This window comes from Sinocyclocheilus rhinocerous, unplaced genomic scaffold (genome assembly GCF_001515625.1).
Source record: "Sinocyclocheilus rhinocerous isolate Xijiao unplaced genomic scaffold, SAMN03320098_v1.1 scaffold942, whole genome shotgun sequence".
Lineage (NCBI taxonomy): Eukaryota > Metazoa > Chordata > Actinopteri > Cypriniformes > Cyprinidae > Sinocyclocheilus > Sinocyclocheilus rhinocerous.
In genome coordinates, this window is record NW_015627890.1 from 385,138 (window position 1) to 403,869 (window position 18,732).

An 18,732-nucleotide genomic window follows, 5' to 3' on the forward strand; every position below is an offset into this window, starting at 1 on the left:
TATGGCTGTTAGCTTGAGAAGGTCAGAGCTGGAGCGCAGCACCGATGTGAAGGCCTCACTGAAGAGACACGTTAAACAAACATTAATGCCTTTCAGTCCTAAAACAGGCCGTTTATGGTGAGCTGTGTTTGCTTTTACTGATTATTATCACTCAGAAAGCCACAAGAGTCTTTTTAAAGGAATGGAGCCAGGGTTATTATAGTTAACTAAAACTAAAACCATTAAAAAAAGTGCTACTTGAAATAAAATATTTTACAAAAATGTAATTTAGCAAAACATGTCATTTCTCATTTTCATTTAGTTTAACTTGATGTACTAAAATAACTAAAACTAAAACTGAAAAAAGAAACTGTAGACATATATAACAAAAAAAATTATTATATTATATATTATATTAATATATTAATTAAGTTCAAGGAAACACAGTTTAAGACTTTAATTTTCATCAAGTTTTTCTTTTATTTTGTTAAAAAGTTCAATAAATGCATGATGTTTCTGAAGTCAATGAGTAATAATTGTAATTTTTTTTTTTGCCATAATCGAACAGCCCTACACTTAAATATCTCTAAACATGACGACTTTCTAATAGAGCACAAATGTTTTTGTTGGAGAGAAACACGTGAAGGTAAGAAGCAAAAGAGTTTTGTTTGGAGAGAAACACACACACACACACACACACACACACAGAGAAGTGTTAGCAAAAGGTTGGTGTTATGCTAGCGTGAGGTGTTTGCCGCTAGTATTTATCTAAAGCTTTTGGTTCAGTTTGACTCATTCATCTCTGCTGACGGTGTGAGTATGTGTGCTGGATCATCTTACGACCAAACCTCTCTCGCTCCTTCTTCTTTCTGTTTTGTCTTATTTTGATTCTCTCACACATCACTGGCATTTGAACATGTTAAAAATGTACTAAAATAACTAAAACTAAAACTGAAAAAAGAAACTGTAGACATATATAACAAAAAAAATGGCTAAAACGTTATTAAAAAATAATAACAGAAAATAAAAATAAAACTATTAATAAAAACTATAATAGTATCATTTACTTGCTCTTATTAATGCCCCTGTGGTTTGCCATTAAGACAAGACATTATCCATTCACAGCTCAATCAGTGGCTACTGAGATTCTTAGAGTCTAAAGAAGTTGACTCTCATATAGATGATGGTGACTATTTTGTTATCTTTCCGCAGGTTTATCCACCTTCACTCAGCAGCCAGTATCAATCACGGTTATGGAGGGAACCGTTGCACGATTCACATGTAAAATCACGGCCACGCCCCCTCCAGTCATCACCTGGGAGTTTAACAGAGTCACTTTACCACTGGCCACTGAAAGGTACAGCTCCGCCCACCTACTAGCAGGAGGAGGGGCTTAGTGTTGACCACTTACTCGTACTTTATTTTGGTCATTTAAAGGCACAGTATGTAAGTTTTCACCGCTAGAGGGCGCGTATTCAAAACAAACAAAGGCATAGTTTGATGACGCCGTGACTGAGTGTGGAATCATGGGAGTTGTGGTCTTCATCCCCACAGCCGATGCAATCCCACGAGACTCGGGCAGAAATCATGTTCATGGATGAGCTAATGTATTAAAGATTTATTAACGTCATAGTATGAAGCAGAGTGAGGCTGAAAGCCGTCAAAGCGAAACGAGGTCGCTGAAGCAATTGTTAATGAGAGACGAGCGCGACACACGGCTCGAAAGCAGCGGAGCTTTTATTATGCCACAGTCGACCGCTTCCGCTGCTTCCGGTCGTGCGTATGTGGGGTAAAGCAGCGCTGTTTTATCATACTAGATACATTTGAAAGTTCTGTTACTCTGTGCGGTCGTCACCTGTCTAATAAAACGCATAACGTATTACAGCGTCTTTGGTGTTTCCATGTTTTCTACAAAACAAAATTCGAGAATTCGAGGGGTTATGACGTCATTGGCAGGCGACACAATGACACTATGGAAACGGTCCGTGTCACTAGTTAAAATTGCTTATTTTTCTGGATTTAAACATTTTTCAAAACATGTGGGATAATGTAAGTACACAAGTCAGCAAAATATATAACACTGTTCTAGTGGTTTTTGGATATTTTAATAAAAAAATCTTACATATTGTGCCTTTAATTTATTATAATACATATATAGTATGTTTGTTCCACAATCATTTCAAATGTTACATTTATTTTTGACGTATTACTCTGTACATTATAAACATTACATATTTTATCGTATATTGTATTAAGTGAATGATTGCATGTCTCAATCCAGAATCACAGTGCTGCCCAGCGGCGTTTTACAAATTCAGGGTGTTGAACCGGCCGATGCTGGGAGTTACCGCTGTGTGGCGACTAATATCGCCAGTCGACGCAGGAGCTCCGAGGCCGTGCTAACCGTGACCGCAGGTTAGATAAACACCTAAAGAGTAGTTTTTATGCACAGTACAGTATTTTATATGCATCATTTTCATTTCCTCTCTTTTTTGCTTCTCAATAGCTCCATCTCCCAGAGTTCCTCAAAGGCCTCGTATCATCGCCGGGCCACAGAATCTGACCGTGGCGGTTCACAGCACGGCTCTGCTGGAGTGCATGGCGACCGGAAATCCTCGTCCGCTGATCTCATGGAGCCGCGCCGACCATAAATCCATTGACGTTCACAAAACAAAGGTTCTTGGTAATGGAAACCTGCTCATATCTGACGTGAAACCCCAGCACGCCGGAATCTACTTTTGCCGCGCAACTACGCCAGGAACCAGAAACTACACGATTGCCGCCGCTAATATAACTGTTTTAGGTAGAGTAAAAAATCATTATAGTGAGCACAGGGTTTCTGCGGGTCTTAAAAATTTTTGAGTTAAATGGTGTTGCATGCACTGCAAAAAATTTATATATTTTTCAGCATTTCTGTTTTCAAGTACAAATGTTTAGACATGCTGAAATCAAGTTACTTTTACTTGAGATGCCAACTGAACAAATGAAGTCTTGATTTCTGAGAAACTGAACAAAATTTAATTTATGCTTAAAACAAGAAATAATATCTCTCATTAAGGAATGAAAATTACGTTTCTGTTTGAATTAAGTCACATTGCATGTTGACATATTTGTCCTCGTTTTAATCATAAACTCAGAAATTTCTCAGAAGTCAAGACTACTTCTAATCTAATTCTAGTCATTTTGCATCTCAAGAAAATGTTTCTTGATTTAAAAATCTTTAGATATTTGCTCTGGAAAACAAGACAAAAATAGATGAAGGACATTACTTTTTGCAGTGTGATCAGAAGATACAGTAAAAATTATTTCCATATTCTAGTAAATGTGAGGAGAGCTATTCAAGCCTTAAACTAATTTTTATTTTATTTTTTTGTAAAATGAATGAAAAAGTAATGGAGATTGGTACAAATTTCTATTTTCAAACTTTGAAGCATTGCTAATATAAGACCTTTACAATTACTGTATATACCATATTTACATATTGTGTTCCCTTCAATTTATTCCTTAATTTTTTTGTACTTCTTAAAAAAAGTCTAAAAGGCTTAAATCTACCTGCAGAAACCCTGTGAGCATGCTCTTTTACCTTTACTGTTTTGTGGCCTTAATTAATAAACATTTGCTTTAGATTTCACAAATACATGCATTTAATAAATGCATCTGTGCGTGTATTTTTGTGCAGCGCCACCGTCTCTCGTGGAGTGGCCGGAAAGTGTGACCCGACCGAGGGCCGGTACCGCCCGCTTCGCGTGTGTGGCCGAGGGATTTCCGACCCCTCAGATCACATGGCTGAAGAACGGTGAACCCGTTCACTCGAACGGACGCATCAAGATGTATAACAGGTACTGGCATGTGAAACACATCAGTGCATTCAAGAACGTGCATGGCCTGAACCAATAAATGTGTCTCTTGGAAGTCTTTTTTTATAGCTGCATCTGCTTGAATTGTTTAATGCACCTCAGATTCATAACCATCTTAATGTAAAGCTTTCTGACAGAGATGCTGCTGCCTTAAAGGTAGAGTCCATTGCATTTGTTTCTGTTTGTCTTGAATTTGAGTTGAAGTGTATATTTTGAGCACTACCTGATGCCCGACGTTGATGTCGCTCTGGGTTTGAATTGGCTCATTCGTCTGCTGGAAACTCTGTCCTGCTGAAATATTCATCAGCTGGTTTCTTATGTGGAACAAGAGAGGGTTAATTATTCAGTGCTCTGCTAATGGTGTTTGAGCTGATTTTCCTCTAATTTGTCTTCCTGTCTGGGTTTGTCATGGGATCCTGAAAGCAAAAAGGAGGGGAAGTGATTTGGACTAGTGCTAATGACATGCTCATTTCCACCTCAACATACACATGTTAAACATGCATGTTAAATATATGTGTCTAGGTTTATTTTCACTTCTTGCATCTATAAATATTCATGTTACAAAACATATTTTTAATGTTGCATCATATAAAAGTATAATATAATATAATATTCATTTTCTTATTATATAAAATAAAGAAAATTAATCACGTTCTCCCAAATTCTCATTACTGTAATGCATCCTGATGTTTTAGTTTTTTAGTAGTTTTTATTATTCTCCATGGTGAGTCTCATTCTCAGTCATGTGATTTTTCAAAAGGCAGTGCAACAAATGCTACTGCTAAAAAATGTTTTTCTTACTTTAGAGTTTGAGATGCAGTATTAACAGGTTTTGTGTGATCTCAGTATATCAATGAGTTTTTTTCATCATGAAAAACATTGTTTGTTTTCGCAGTAAACTGGTGATTAACCAGATTATTCCTGAAGATGACGGCATATACCAGTGTCAGGCGGAGAACGAGCAGGGTTCAGTTCTGGCCATGGCTCGTCTGATCGTAGTAATGTCGGACAACCGGCCGAGCGCGCCCAGAAATGTCCGTGCGGACACCGTATCCAGCTCAGCCATCTTACTGGCCTGGGAGAGACCCATGTACAACTCGGACAAAGTCATCGCCTACTCTGTACACTACATGAAGGCAGAAGGTGAGTGTCTCAGATGTAAACAGAGAAATATGGAGCGGACAGTGGTGAAAATGCACAAGAACCCAATTAAAGAAACAGTTCACCCAAAAATGAAAATTTGCTGAAAATGTGCTCACCCTCAGGCAATCCGAGATGTAGATGAGTTTGTTTCGTCATCAGATTTGGAGAAATGTAGCATTGCATCACTTGCTCAGCAGTGAATGGGTGCCGTCAGAATGAGAGTCCAAACAGCTGATAAAAACATCACAATAATCCACAAGTAATCCACAGCACTCCAGTCCATCAGTTAATGTCTTGAGAAGCAAAAAGCTGAAACAAATCCATCATTATTATGTTTTTAACTTCAAACCGTTGCTTCTGGCTAATATATGAGTCTGTTATCCATAAAACGCTTCCTCCAGTGAAAAATTCATCGTGTCTGAATCAGGAGAAAAATCTGCACAGATCAAGCACCGTTTACAAGCCAAAACAGTCAAGAACAGTTCTAAACAAACATTTTGATGTGAGAGGACAAGAGGAGATGGACTTTTTCACTGGAGGAAGCGTTATTATGGATTATAAACTCATATTTTAGCCAGAAGCAACATTTTAAAGTTAAAAACTTGTTTATTACAAACACGCTTCTCCAGATGTTAACTGCTGGACTGGAGTGGTGTGGATTACTTGTGGATTATTGTGATGTTTTTATCAGCTGTTTGGACTCTCATTCTGACGGCACCCATTCACTGCAGAGCAAGAGATGCAATGCTACATTTCTCCAAATCTGATGAAGAAACAAACTCATCTACATCTTGGATGGCCTGAGGGTGAGTAAATCTTAAGCAAATTTTCATTCTTGCCAGACTATTCCTTTAATTTATAAATATTCATGACTTTGTGTGGTAAATGCTCTTGCTCTGTTCATGACAGCTGGTTGACTAGTTGAGTACTCTTTGAGTAGTTTCTGTTGTTGAAAAAAAATGGTCACTTCTGGACAAAAATGTCAAGGATAATTGGTTTAGTTCAATAAATTGCTCGCAATTTAAATGCATTGATATTCTTTTAGCTTTTGATAAAGACGTCCAAATAAAACACCTGCCTGCTTGTGAGAAGATAAGGAAGAGAAAACAATGAGATGTCCAACAGGAACTGTTCTGACAAGTGTGAAATGTTTATTAGGGATTTTGCCGGTTGCACTTGGACTTCCAGAATTCCAGGCCATTTAGTGGGAGAAGAATAGCTGTAGAGAAAGAATCCACACTGCATCTGCTCTGGAGGGCAAAAAGCATCGGAAGTGATTGAAAGGGGTGCAAAAGGGGGCTAATTATCCCGAGTGTTGGAGTGTCTTAATCTAACTCTGAAGAGGCTTTGGGGGGTTTGTCCCTGTGCGTCAGAGTCAAAGTCTTCAGCGTGGCCATTCAGCGCCAGAACAAGGCCTTTTCTGTTGACTGTGGAGTATCTTGTTTATTGGGTCAGATATTCAGTTGGGGCCTCAATGCTGTATAGTGTTTCTTTTATTTGAGCATCATAATGTGGGCTAATTAAAGTGTTTTCAGGTGCAGTGGACTTGTGGGAAAACCAGCAGGTGGAATTTGCCTTTAGTTGCATTGATAAAGTGGTTAATTAAAAGAAGGCATGGCCGTGTTGATTGAGTTGACATGTTTCTTTTTATACTGGCACTGGTTTTTGAATTGCCACACATACTAGTAGACTTCATGTATTTCGATTGATAAAGGATAAGGAGCATGCATTTGGGACAATAGAACTTTCCTCTGGACTGTAAAAATGAAAACAAAATTTATTAGAGTATGTTTTACAAGAAAATACTATTTCAGTCTGAATTTCATGTTTAATTCAATGTGTTAACTGCCATTCCTTTGTAATTACGTGTGAAATTTACCAGCAATTTATGTGTGAAAATGGTTTCAAAGTAAATTCTACACCATTTTTTTCATTTTGGGTAATTTAGTTTCTGTGCATTATTAGATAGAATTTTGTGCATGATACATTTATGCATTTGGCAGATGCTTTTATTCAAAGCGACTTACATTGCATTCAAAGAATGCATTTTATGAGTTCATACTTTCCCTAGGAATCGAAGCATTGACCTTGGCATTGCAAAGTGTAGCAATGTAGCTGAATTTGTCATGCTTTCCAGATATTGTGAAACATTAAAGTCCATTTGAACTGGAAGTTGCTGCCAACTTTACTGCCGACTTTTGATTTCATGAGGACTTTGAGGCTTGTCATGTCCCAACAGGTCTAAATAACGAAGAGTACCAGATTGTTATCGGTAACGATACCACCCGCTACATCATTGATGAGCTAGAGGCGGGGCGGAACTACACTTTCTACATCGTAGCGTACATGCCAATGGGTGCCAGTCGCATGTCTGACCATGTCATACAGTGGACACTCGAGGACGGTGAGTAGAGGATGAGGATGTGTCCAAACGTTGCTGTGTTCTATTGAAGAAATAGTTCACCCAAAAATTAAAATTAAAAAGTTTCTTCATCTAAACAGATTTGGAGAAATGTAGCATTGCATCACTTGCTCAGCAATGGATGCTCTGCAGTGAATGGGTGCCGTCAGAATGAGAGTCCAAACAGCTGATAAAAACATCACAATAATCCACAAGTAACCCACACCACTCCAGTCCATCAGTTAATGTCCTGAGAAGACAAAAGCTGCGTGTTTGAATGAAACAAATACATCAAGAAGTTTTTTTTACTTCAATCTTGCTTTTCTGCTCTATCCATAATAACGCTTTCTCCAGTGAAAAAGTCGTCTCATCTGAATCATGAGAGAAATATGTACAAATCACAAACGTGCAGCTTTTGTCTACTGAAGATGTTAACTGATGGACTGGAGTGGTGTGGGTTACTTGTGGATTATTGTGATGTTTTTATCAGCTGTTTGGACTCTCATTCTGACGGCACCCATTCACTCCATTTTATTTATGATCGAGCTGAGTGAGATTAATTATCTGCCTTTAAGAAAAGATGCAACTTTATATTGTTGTATGCATTATATAATTTTATTTTCCCCTGAGATCCACTCATAATGCTAGTCAAAGTATCTTGTACCAAAACAATTGCTTATCAAGAGTCTGTGATATTCATAAGTACTATCTGTCATGAATTAAATGTTATTTCTCGTTTCTGTCTCTCTCTGGCTCAGTTCCCTTGTGTGCTCCTGAGTTGAGCCTCACCAGCCGCAGTCCCTCTGATATCCAGGTGTCGTGGCAGCCTCTGTCTCATAAGCTGAGTCGCGGTCGTGTCTCTGCGTACCGCCTCTCGTACAGGACCAGCACAGACGGGGCAGTGACACAGCTGGAGCTCTCAGGACACAAAACCCATCACCTCCTGGAGGGTCTTCAGCCCGACACCACGTATCTGCTCCGCATCGCTACAGCAACCAGTGTGGGATGGGGAGAACCATCGGCCTGGACGTCCCACAAGACACCGAAGGCTTCCAGCACTAAAGGTGGAACATCTATCTATCTATCTATCTATCTATCTGTCTGTCTGTCTGTCTGTCTGTCTATCTATCGTTCTATCGTTCTTTCTATCTTCTAGTAATGTGCTATAAATGGTCTAATCCAAGTTGGTGTTGATTATTTGGACTGTTTAGATGTGAATCTTCTGATATCTGTATGTAAGTGCAAAATTGTAAAACCTGCAACACATGCTTTGAAAAGATCTCTTTCTCTTTGCTTTGGGCTGATAATCTTGTTAAGGCATTGCATTTGTTCCTGCATGACCTTTGACCCTTCTTCTCATCCACATGGGAAAGCTTTTAGTCATGGGTTATAAAGCGAGAGCCGCAGGCCTCTACAGATCTTCCAGTCCCACTGTAAGCCTCAGCTCACATATGAAACTCTGTCACCTGTGATCTACTGGAACCCACTCTGTTAGATTACTACGGTTAAATTGAATGCCTACAAAGATACAGCAGAACCACAGGAAACTCTGCGGGAGTGTGTTTAATTAAGCTAGGATTGATTTAACCCCAGCGGTGTTCCTGTGAGGTCCCGTCTCATCTGGACTCGAGAGATTCATAGCAGCAGTTGTGGCCGCTAAATCTTGAAGATTTGTTCTCCTGAGGTTACAGGGCTGGTGGGGTCTGTAGTGAAATTTTTTATGTTTTCTATCAGGTATGAACCGTTTAACCGTGCAGTCTAAACTTACCACGTTTTGTAGTCTGAGAAGAGAAAGACGTTTTAATGACACTCAACTCAACATGCATTCTATAATTTTTCATGCACAAGTTATATGAAGATGTGTTTCTGATTGTCTGTGTATTTTCTCCCACAGTGCCCCTGGCACCAGAGCTGCAGCTGGAGTCTCTGAACTGCACGACTGTGGTGTTGCGTTGGCATCTCCCAGCGGGCAGCGGCACTGGACTGCAGGGCTTCAAACTTTCCTACCATGAAGAGAGCGAACCAGAAGGACCGCCGACCCAGATTCCCCCACACCTCCGCCAGCACACCATTGGAGGCCTGGGTGAGTGCTAGTGACTTCCAGACACCCAATGAAATCCAGCAGCTGTGTGCAGATGTGCCGAAATGGGGAATCTTTTTTTTAATGTGCCTTGTTTGTTGTAGTGGCGGTTTGGGAGTCTGATTGGTTAGAGTGGGATGTTAGTTTGTGTGAACACTGAACATGCCACTTTCAGTCCAGCGTTCAACACTGAATGGAGCAGAATTACGTGCTGTTCAGAACTGGGGAAAAAATCAGTTTCTGAATTTGAATTGAATTTGAATTGAGGATGTGGAATTGCAATTCAAATTTGAATATCGGAAAGTAAAATAAAAATGAAGTGAAATTCAAAGAAATTTTAATTCAGGTTTGTTTGAAAGATTTGAAAAAAACTTTAAAAAGTAGATAGATAGATAGATGGATGGATGGATGGATGGATGGATGGATGGATGGATGGATGGATGGATGGATAGATGGATGGATGGATGGATGATGGATGGATGGATGGATGGATGGATGGATAGATAGATAGATGAAATTTGAATTGCATTTCAGTAATTTCCTTTTCCTGTCAATTTAATTCAACTTCCATTTGTGTTGGAGCTAAACTGGAGTTTAACTATTTGTAGTTTTGATACACTTAAAAGTGCGAGATTTATGCTGAAAAACAGCAAGATGTGATGCTATACACTCAAAGACTCACATCTGCCTGTTCATTGCTTCATCCAGAGTCTCTAAATGAACAGGCCAGTGGTTTGCCAAGAACAAAAGCACTGAAGTCTTTTTCAGATATGGAGATTTGTGGCTCTCCTCCCTAAACTCCCAGTCACCTTCCCCCCTCTGGCCTCTGACCTCTGACCCTGCCAGACCAGTGCCTAAGTGCTGGTCAGTGTTGATCTTCCCATGAGCCTCTGGAGGAGGGCGTTGCACGTTTGTGGTGTGCTCGCCCTCTCGTGCCCCTAAAGGTCACTCTCATCCAGGCCTGTAATTCAGTGGTGGTCATGAATGCTGTCCCACAATGCTTTGCTTGACCAGTGGCCATCTGTGGCCATAGAGAGGTCAGCCAGCTGATATTCAAATCAGACAGAACTGGACATAATATTTGCATAAGTATTATATGAAATTACTGATAGGAATTTATTTTAATGTAGGTGGCCAAATATCTCAATTGCTTCATCTAGAGACAGCACTGAGGTTAAATGCAGAGCAAATAGAGACTTTTGCTTAAGGATTTCAGAAAACCCCCAGTAATCTCACACGTGTTTTAGAAAAGATCCCAAAATGCCTCAAACTGTGCTCAGATTCTGCAACCAAGTCAGAGATTTTAATATGAGCTTATACATTTCTCATCAAATGATCTGAGCTGCTCCATATTCATTTTATAGCTCTTTACTTTTACTGGATGACAACTAGTGACTCAATTGTGTCTGATTTTAAGAGATAATCTGAGACAAAGTGCATACTTAAATGAAACATAACCGAGAACTACATAAAATACAAAAAATATATTTTTTACTTGGTATATTTGTTGTTTTCCATTACAAACATCTAAACATTCTTAATTTATTCATAGTTTATTTGCATAATGCAAAATGTTAAGATACAAAATGACCTAAAAATATTTTTTTTTAAATCAAATTTAAGTAAGTTTTGGCTTATATATCTGTCAATGGGGTAAGAAAAATAATCTTGTTTTCCCTTTGAATTAAGTTTATTTTTCTGACCCCATTGAACGTTTTTTTTTCTTGTTTTAAGCATAATTGTTGATTTATTCATTTTTCTGAAAACAAGACTTAGTATCTTATGTAATTTTGCATCTCAGGGAAACATCTTGATTGACAAGACAAACATCTTTTCTTGACAAGACAAAAATACTGAGAATTAACCTTTTTATGTGTAGTTGAACGATTGAAATATTATAGAGATCTCTTTAATGAATTCTCCATGCTATGATGCAATTGCCAAATAGACTTTGCAAGACATTGTAAGTACACAATTGTCAACTTGTTTGTTGTTGGTTTTTTACAAACAGAAACGAGTCGAAATTTGCCGTTACTGTGGATGTAGTTTAAGCTGTAATTCAACCTTCATGCTGTATTCAGAGAGATGTGAAGGAGCTGAACTCTATTCATTAGAGTTGAGACACCTCTCAGGGAGCGTTTATGGTTTATCAGTCCAGGGGAGGTGAAAAGAGGAGCAGAGAGCATTAGGAGAGAAAGCATTGGGAGGTTTATGGCGTGTTTTATGTCTGTAGGGGGACAGAATGTGGGACGAGCTTCACTTCAAAGATCCTCATACAAAGCTCTAACACCCCCAACCAAACAAACACACACACACACACACACACACACAACTGATGATGACCATTTAAAGCAAGTAAACCTGGTAACTTTCACATGATTCATGATGCAAGCTTCACATTTCTGCTTTTAAACCCTCAGGAACCCTGACCCCATAGACTTCCATTGTAAAACTGAGAAACGAAATTAGATTCTGTGGTAACATCATGTTACAGATGCTGTCGAGCGTGTTGTACATGATGCTTCTGCTCGTTTTTTCCTCCGGCGCGCGTCATTCGTGATATTTAGTGTGAGGTCTGAGGGTTACGGCCTCTAACGCTCACTCTTTAATTAAAACAGGCTCGTTCATTTAGCTCGGCTGTAATATCCATGAGAGCTGACCTCAGAACAGCGGATGGGCATTTTCTATATTGATTTTCTACAGTTGGCTCAGTGGAGATTTTCAATTAGTGGAGATTTGTTGGTAGTGGTGTTTACAAAGTCAGCACCCTAGCAACTGCATAGCAACTTGAATAAAAGCACTTAGAACACCTTAGCAACCCCATAGCAACGCCCGGAAACCATCCACAACGCTCTAGGCAATGCAAAGCAAGTTTATTCATATAGCACATTATTTCATACATAATGGTAATTCAAAGTGCTTTATATTGAATATATTGAAAATTAGAAAATAAAAAATACATAAAATGATGCAGTGCAATCAGTACTCGAGCATCATGATGGTAAGTTTTGCACGTTTCTTCAGAAATGGTAAAAATCTAGTTTATTACTGTAGATATTCCATAATAGATATTTATATATATTTCTAATAAATATGTATTTTAATTTTATCGAGGTAGGATACAAATATTTAAGCTTTTGCCAGAAACTGAAAAAATGTAGTTTATTTTTGTAGATATATTTTGTACATATGATGATATTTGTCTATATTTCATGATTTCTTCATACTTTTTGGTCTCTGAAGACACTCAGAAACAATCCTGATACACTTCAGAACTATAGCTGTTTATTAGTAGCCTAGTTCTTACTATGGCTCAAAGTTAGTGTTAGTGATGTGATCAAACTTCCCAAACTGTGTGCCACAGCCCCCTGGTGGGAAGTAGAGGTATTGCGGGGGGCGTGGCCTAGGCAAGATCAATCAAATTAAAATATTATATTTTGAAATATTTTTTCCCCTCATAATATCAGTTTGAAACTTATCAAAATTAATACTTCCTTTACATTATAGTGAGGTAAGATACCTTGCATATTTCAAAAACTTTTGCTGATTTTTTTTGTACGTTCTGTCCTGCATGTGCGCTGCTCCCTGACCCTCTCGACAGGATTTGACTTGCCCAGATTCCATGTCAGAGGTCAGAGGTCAGATGTCCCCTTCTCTCAGTGTGTGGTTAATATCTCCAGGCTATTGTACCGTAGGGAGGCTGTTGTTCAGGGTGGATTTGGGGTTTAGGGTTCGAGGTGTTTCTCTTGAGTACGTGCTCTTTTGCATCGGCTGTGTACCAAACCGAATGTCAGAGACTTAACAGGCAGCATTTTGATACCTCCTGGTTTCAGACAGACTTCCAAGGCACCATAACGTCACATGTAATGATATCGGATGAATTCGGCTTTAAAGATTTACCATGCAAATATTTAATGACTGAAGTGCTTATTTCTTAGCAGAAATGGAATCAAAATTTTTTTTTTAATTAAACATTTTTTCAGCATATCTGACCTGCTTTAGTTTGACATTTTTATTTTTACAATTTATATATATATATATATATTACAATTGATAGATAGATAGATAGATAGATAGATAGATTTGAGTGAAAAAAAAACATTATTTAAAATGTATTCGTTTATTTTATTTAGCTAATTATTGTTTGTGGACTCATGCACGTCTTACTCTCCATGCTATTTAAAGTGTGTTTTGTGTGTTGTTCCCCGTCCAAATACTTTCTTTATCTCTCTCTGAATGCTGATGGCCTGGAGAAAGAGGCCTGTCTTGTGTCCCTGACCTCTGACTCCAGATTCCTAAGGAGTTTTATCTGTGTGTGAACTTTGACCCCTGACCGGCTCCACGGAGCCTCTTCAGAGTTGTGGATCTCAGAGCCACACCTTCCTTACCGAACCGTCCAATCAGGACAGGACTGCTGGGTTTGGCCCCGCCCCCTCAAACCCCGCTCTATAGATCCAGATCTCAGTGGCAGTGATGTCATGTGTGCATCGATCAGTCTGACTGATAGTGATCAGATTCACCATTCTGCCGATATCAGTGATTATCTAATGCTTCATCTGTCTGAGATCCATATCTAGGCCTTTAACCCTCAGTCTGATCATAGTTTATCAGTGCGCTCATTGTTTTCTCTGTAACAGTAATTGGGCAGTTGACAAATTTTTTTTGTTTATTATGCATTTAGTTTTCATGACCTCATATTAACTCATGGCACATGATGGCAGTGTTGTTCTTGTTAACTAAAGCTGAAACTATTAAAAAACGTTTTAATTGAAATAAAACTGAAATAAAATGAAATATAAATATTAGATGAAAAACATAAGCTTAAAAAACTTGAATTAAAATTTCTGAACATTTGAAATGTTGAAGTACTAAAACGAAAAACTAAAACTGAAGTAAAAAATAATTAAAACTAAGTAGAAGTGTGTGTGTGTGTGTGTTTATAATATATATATATATATATATATATGAAATATAAAAAAGACAAAAATACATATCAAAACTACTTAAACTAAAATTAAAATGTAACACTGACTCATAGCAGGGTTATTATACTAAAGTAAAACTAAAACCATCAAAAAAAACGTTAAATTACTTGAAATAAAATTAATCTTAACTGAAATATTATTATATTATAATATTATATTATAAACTTATTTCAACTAGTTGCCAAGGAGACATTTCTCATGTTTGTTTAGCTTAACTTAAAATACTAAAATATCTCAAACTAAATGAACTAAAACGAATACATAAAAATTAATAAAACTATATAGACATTTAAAAAAATATATATAATAAAAGACACATAACAAAAACACAACAAAATGACTAAAACTTTAACTAAAATTAAAGTGAAAATTGAAAATAAAAATAACATCTAATTACTATTACAACATACTATTACAAAAGCTGTAGTAGTATATCAATAATACTAAAATAATACAGACTCATGGAATATTTGTACTTTTAATAATTGATTTTTCACACCGCAGTACTGTTAAAATGAGTAGCACAAAAGCTAAAAAAAATATGAAATAGTGAAAAACTTTACAGAATCACAAATATACACAAATATACACTATAGATACACATATATGTAGTATATTAGTGTAAATGTACATTTTTACCCTTATTGTTGAAAACATTCATGTCCATGTTATGTGTCAGCTGCACAGTTACAGACTCTCAGGATTGGTTTAGTTGTAGGATCTGAAGCTCAGAACATGTTCAGTAATGTCAGTCTCGTGTAGCGCCACCATGTGACCAAAGTCAGTACTACAGGACAGTATGGAAACTGCAGCAACTTGTTAGTTTCAGTGAGTAAAATGTTCACACCTTGACTATTTACTCGATAGAAACCATGTCTGTTGCTGACATATCACTGTAAAATCACAAAATATATATTTATAAATAAAATCATTATAAAAAATAACAAATACAAATTTTTTTGATTTTAAATGTGCATATTAGCATGTTTATCAGGATGTTTAAGATTATGTTTTGTGTTCAAATCTGTAGTTTATTCTTGTTATGCTATACAGTCTATTAAATAATATTTCCTTGACTAAAAATGGCCTATTTGGCATATCTATAAAATAATTTTTATATGTTGTCTAATTAATGCAAAAAAAATACTTGGACAGTAACTTTTAGAGTTTTGTTATTGTAATTTTTAATAATGCTTCCTATGAATTTCATTTGAATATCTGAGCCCAGATGATCAGTTTCTGATCAGTTATCAATTTTTCTGTCAGTCCGAGGTCCCTTTATGATGCTTGAGGTCGTGGTTTTGGTCACGTGGCTGACCTCTGTGTGTGTGTGTGTGTGTGTCTGTTTCCCATGGCCTTTGGGTCTCTGATTTAACCTCTGTGGTCTGGTTGTGAATGGGATGTGGCCGCTGGTCAGTGGTCAGTAAGTGAGGGGGTGAAGCAGATGGATGACGGGTGGATGAACTGAACGGGGGATGGACACTCGTCTTTTGTGTTGACCAGCTGGAGGATTGAGCGCAAACTCACTGACCAACACCTCCAGCTCTGGGCATCTGCTGATGATTAGAGACACATGCACACGCGCTACACACACGGCACCGCTATCTAATATACACACACACACACACACACACATCCGCTGACCATATACATCTGCTGTTACACACACACACACACACACACACACACACACACACACATTCTCTTATGCCCCATACACACATTAACTGACCAAAGCTTTTTAAAATCTGAGCACAGATTACATGCTTTACAGGAAGAAATAAAATGCCATTCTATTTTGACAAGAAATCTATATTGTTGCCACAAAAAAATGCATTTTCTGGAGGGGAAAGTGTTTGTGTTTCAGTTGTAGCAGACATAATGCATCATTTCATAAACTGTCAAGCTTCATATGATATATATGTATGCATGTATGTATATATAAAGATTATATATATATATATATATATATATATATACTGTATATACACTGAACAAAATTATAAACGCAACACTTTTGTTTTTGCCCCCATTTTTCATGAGCTGAACTCAAAGATCTAAGAGTGGTCACACCTGATACTGACTGGTTTTCGGACCCCCCCAGATCCTCCAATACTAAAACTGCACATTTTAGAGTGGCCTTTTATTGTGGCCAGCCTAAGGCACACCTGTGCAATAATCATGCTGTCTAATCAGCATCTTGATATGCCACACCTGTGAGGTGGATGGATTATCTCGGCAAAGGAGAAGTGCTCACTAACAAAGATTTAGACAGATTTGTGAACAATATTTGAGAGAAATAGGCCTTTTGTGTACATAGAAAAAGTCTTAGATCTTTGAATTCAGCTCATGAAAAATGGGGGCATAAACAAAAGTGTTGCGTTTATAATTTTGTTCAGTGTATATATATATATATATAATCTTTATATATATACATACATGCATACATATATATCATATGAAGCTTGATATATATATATAAATGTACATACTGTGCTGGGTAGATTTACATACAAATTGATGTCAGTTACTGATTCCAAAATTAAATGAAATAATTTGTAGTTAGTAACGCAATCCACTACATTACACATTTCAGGTAATATAATCTGACTACTTTTTGATTACTTTTAGATTACTTTTGATCTAACTTGTTTATCACATAGATTTAAACAGGATCATCTTGTAATACATTGATATAAAAATACAAAAAGAAAGAAAATATAATTTTCCATTCATTGTTATTAACAACATGAAGTGCATTAAATATTATATTACATTAAAGTTTCCCAAACTGCAGTTAGTGAGTTTAATGAAAAGCTAATAATTAAATAAATCATAATTTTTTTTTAAATTGCTTATTTTTTTAAACTCTTAATAAAAAATATGAAATATTATACCTGTTTACCTGCATGTTATGTGACCATGTGAATAAAAATGTAGTAACTAGTCTGATTACAAATCTTTTAAAATGTGATATGATTTAATTACAAGTGGAACCTGATGACGTAATCAAGATTACATGCAATCGGTTACTACCCAGCACTCACACACACACATACATATATATACATATGAATATAATGAAGTTAAACTTTTCTTTCTTTTTTTGTATTGTTCTTTTTTGTATTTGTCGCTTTTGCCATAAATCAGCAACTTTCTTTATAAATGAATTCATTTGTCACTGTATATGTGAACACCCATATGTTCCATTTGAAAAATACAGTAGAAACTAATTTTATACTTGCATTTTTTTTCTCGTCTCTCTTTATTACAGACCCCAGGAAGAAGTACCATGTCAAACTTTTGGCCTACAGTTTCATGGGTGAAGGATACCAGGCCGACCAGACTATCAGCACACCAGGATGTGTTTGTGAGTCTAGCGACCGACAAGATTTCTATTTCAAATAAATGCTGTGTTTTTGAACTTTCTATTCATCTATGAATCCTGAAAAATAAAATGCATCACCGTTTCCACAAATATATGAAGCAACACAGCTGTTTTCAACATTGAATAATTATCAGAAATGTTTCTTGAGCAGCAAATCAGCATATTAGAATGACTTCTGAAGGATCATGTGACACTGAAGACTGGAGTAATGATGCTGAAAATTCACAGGAATAAATTACATTTTACAATATATTCACATAGAAAACAGTTCTTTTAAATTGTAATAATATTTCAAATTTTTACTGTATTTTTAATCAAATAAACTCAGCCTTGGTGAGCAGAACAGACTTCTTTCAGAAGCATTACCATTAAAACATATTTTTATGTTTGTTTGCAGCGGTCCGTGATCGTCTGGTCCCGCCCCCTCCGCCGCCTCATCACGTTTACACCCACAGTAACTCCTCCTCCTCTGTGTTCCTGCATTGGGCCCGACCCGCTTTCACCGGCGAACAGATGGTCAACTACACGGTCCGCTACCTGAAGGTAAACATATATATGTATATACTGTAGAATACAGAGAAAAAGAAGGGGCTTCTGTCTCTATTCTCTGCTGAAGGCTTTGAGTGGTTTTGATTGACAGGTGTCTGTTTGTCTGTCTGTTCTCCGATCAGCTCCCACTCGAGCTCCTGTAGGAGTGAAAGTCACTCTGATTGAAGGAGACACGGCGCTGGTGTCATGGAAACCACCTGACGAGCTCAGCATCGCTGTGACACGCTACACCATCCTGTACGCTTCACGCAGAGCATGGGCGGCCGGAGAGTGGCAGATCCTGCAGAGAGAAGGTGAGTGTGTGAGTGTGTGTTTGTGTGTCTGTGTGTGTGTGTGTGTGTGTCTGTGTG

General features: G+C 37.4%; 1 protein-coding gene across 1 annotated transcript in view; it reads left to right on the forward strand.

Annotated features, from left to right (window-relative positions):
- LOC107736303 (protogenin A) overlaps positions 1 to 18,732 on the forward strand; it is a 37,219-nt gene that overhangs the window by 11,989 nt on the left and 6,498 nt on the right. The window contains 11 exon segments of the mRNA XM_016547756.1: positions 1,192 to 1,336; positions 2,261 to 2,394; positions 2,486 to 2,782; positions 3,659 to 3,818; positions 4,732 to 4,979; positions 7,219 to 7,383; positions 8,139 to 8,444; positions 9,275 to 9,463; positions 17,720 to 17,815; positions 18,231 to 18,390; positions 18,422 to 18,675. Of these exon segments, the coding sequence (XP_016403242.1) occupies positions 1,192 to 1,336; positions 2,261 to 2,394; positions 2,486 to 2,782; positions 3,659 to 3,818; positions 4,732 to 4,979; positions 7,219 to 7,383; positions 8,139 to 8,444; positions 9,275 to 9,463; positions 17,720 to 17,815; positions 18,231 to 18,390; positions 18,422 to 18,675 (2,154 nt within the window).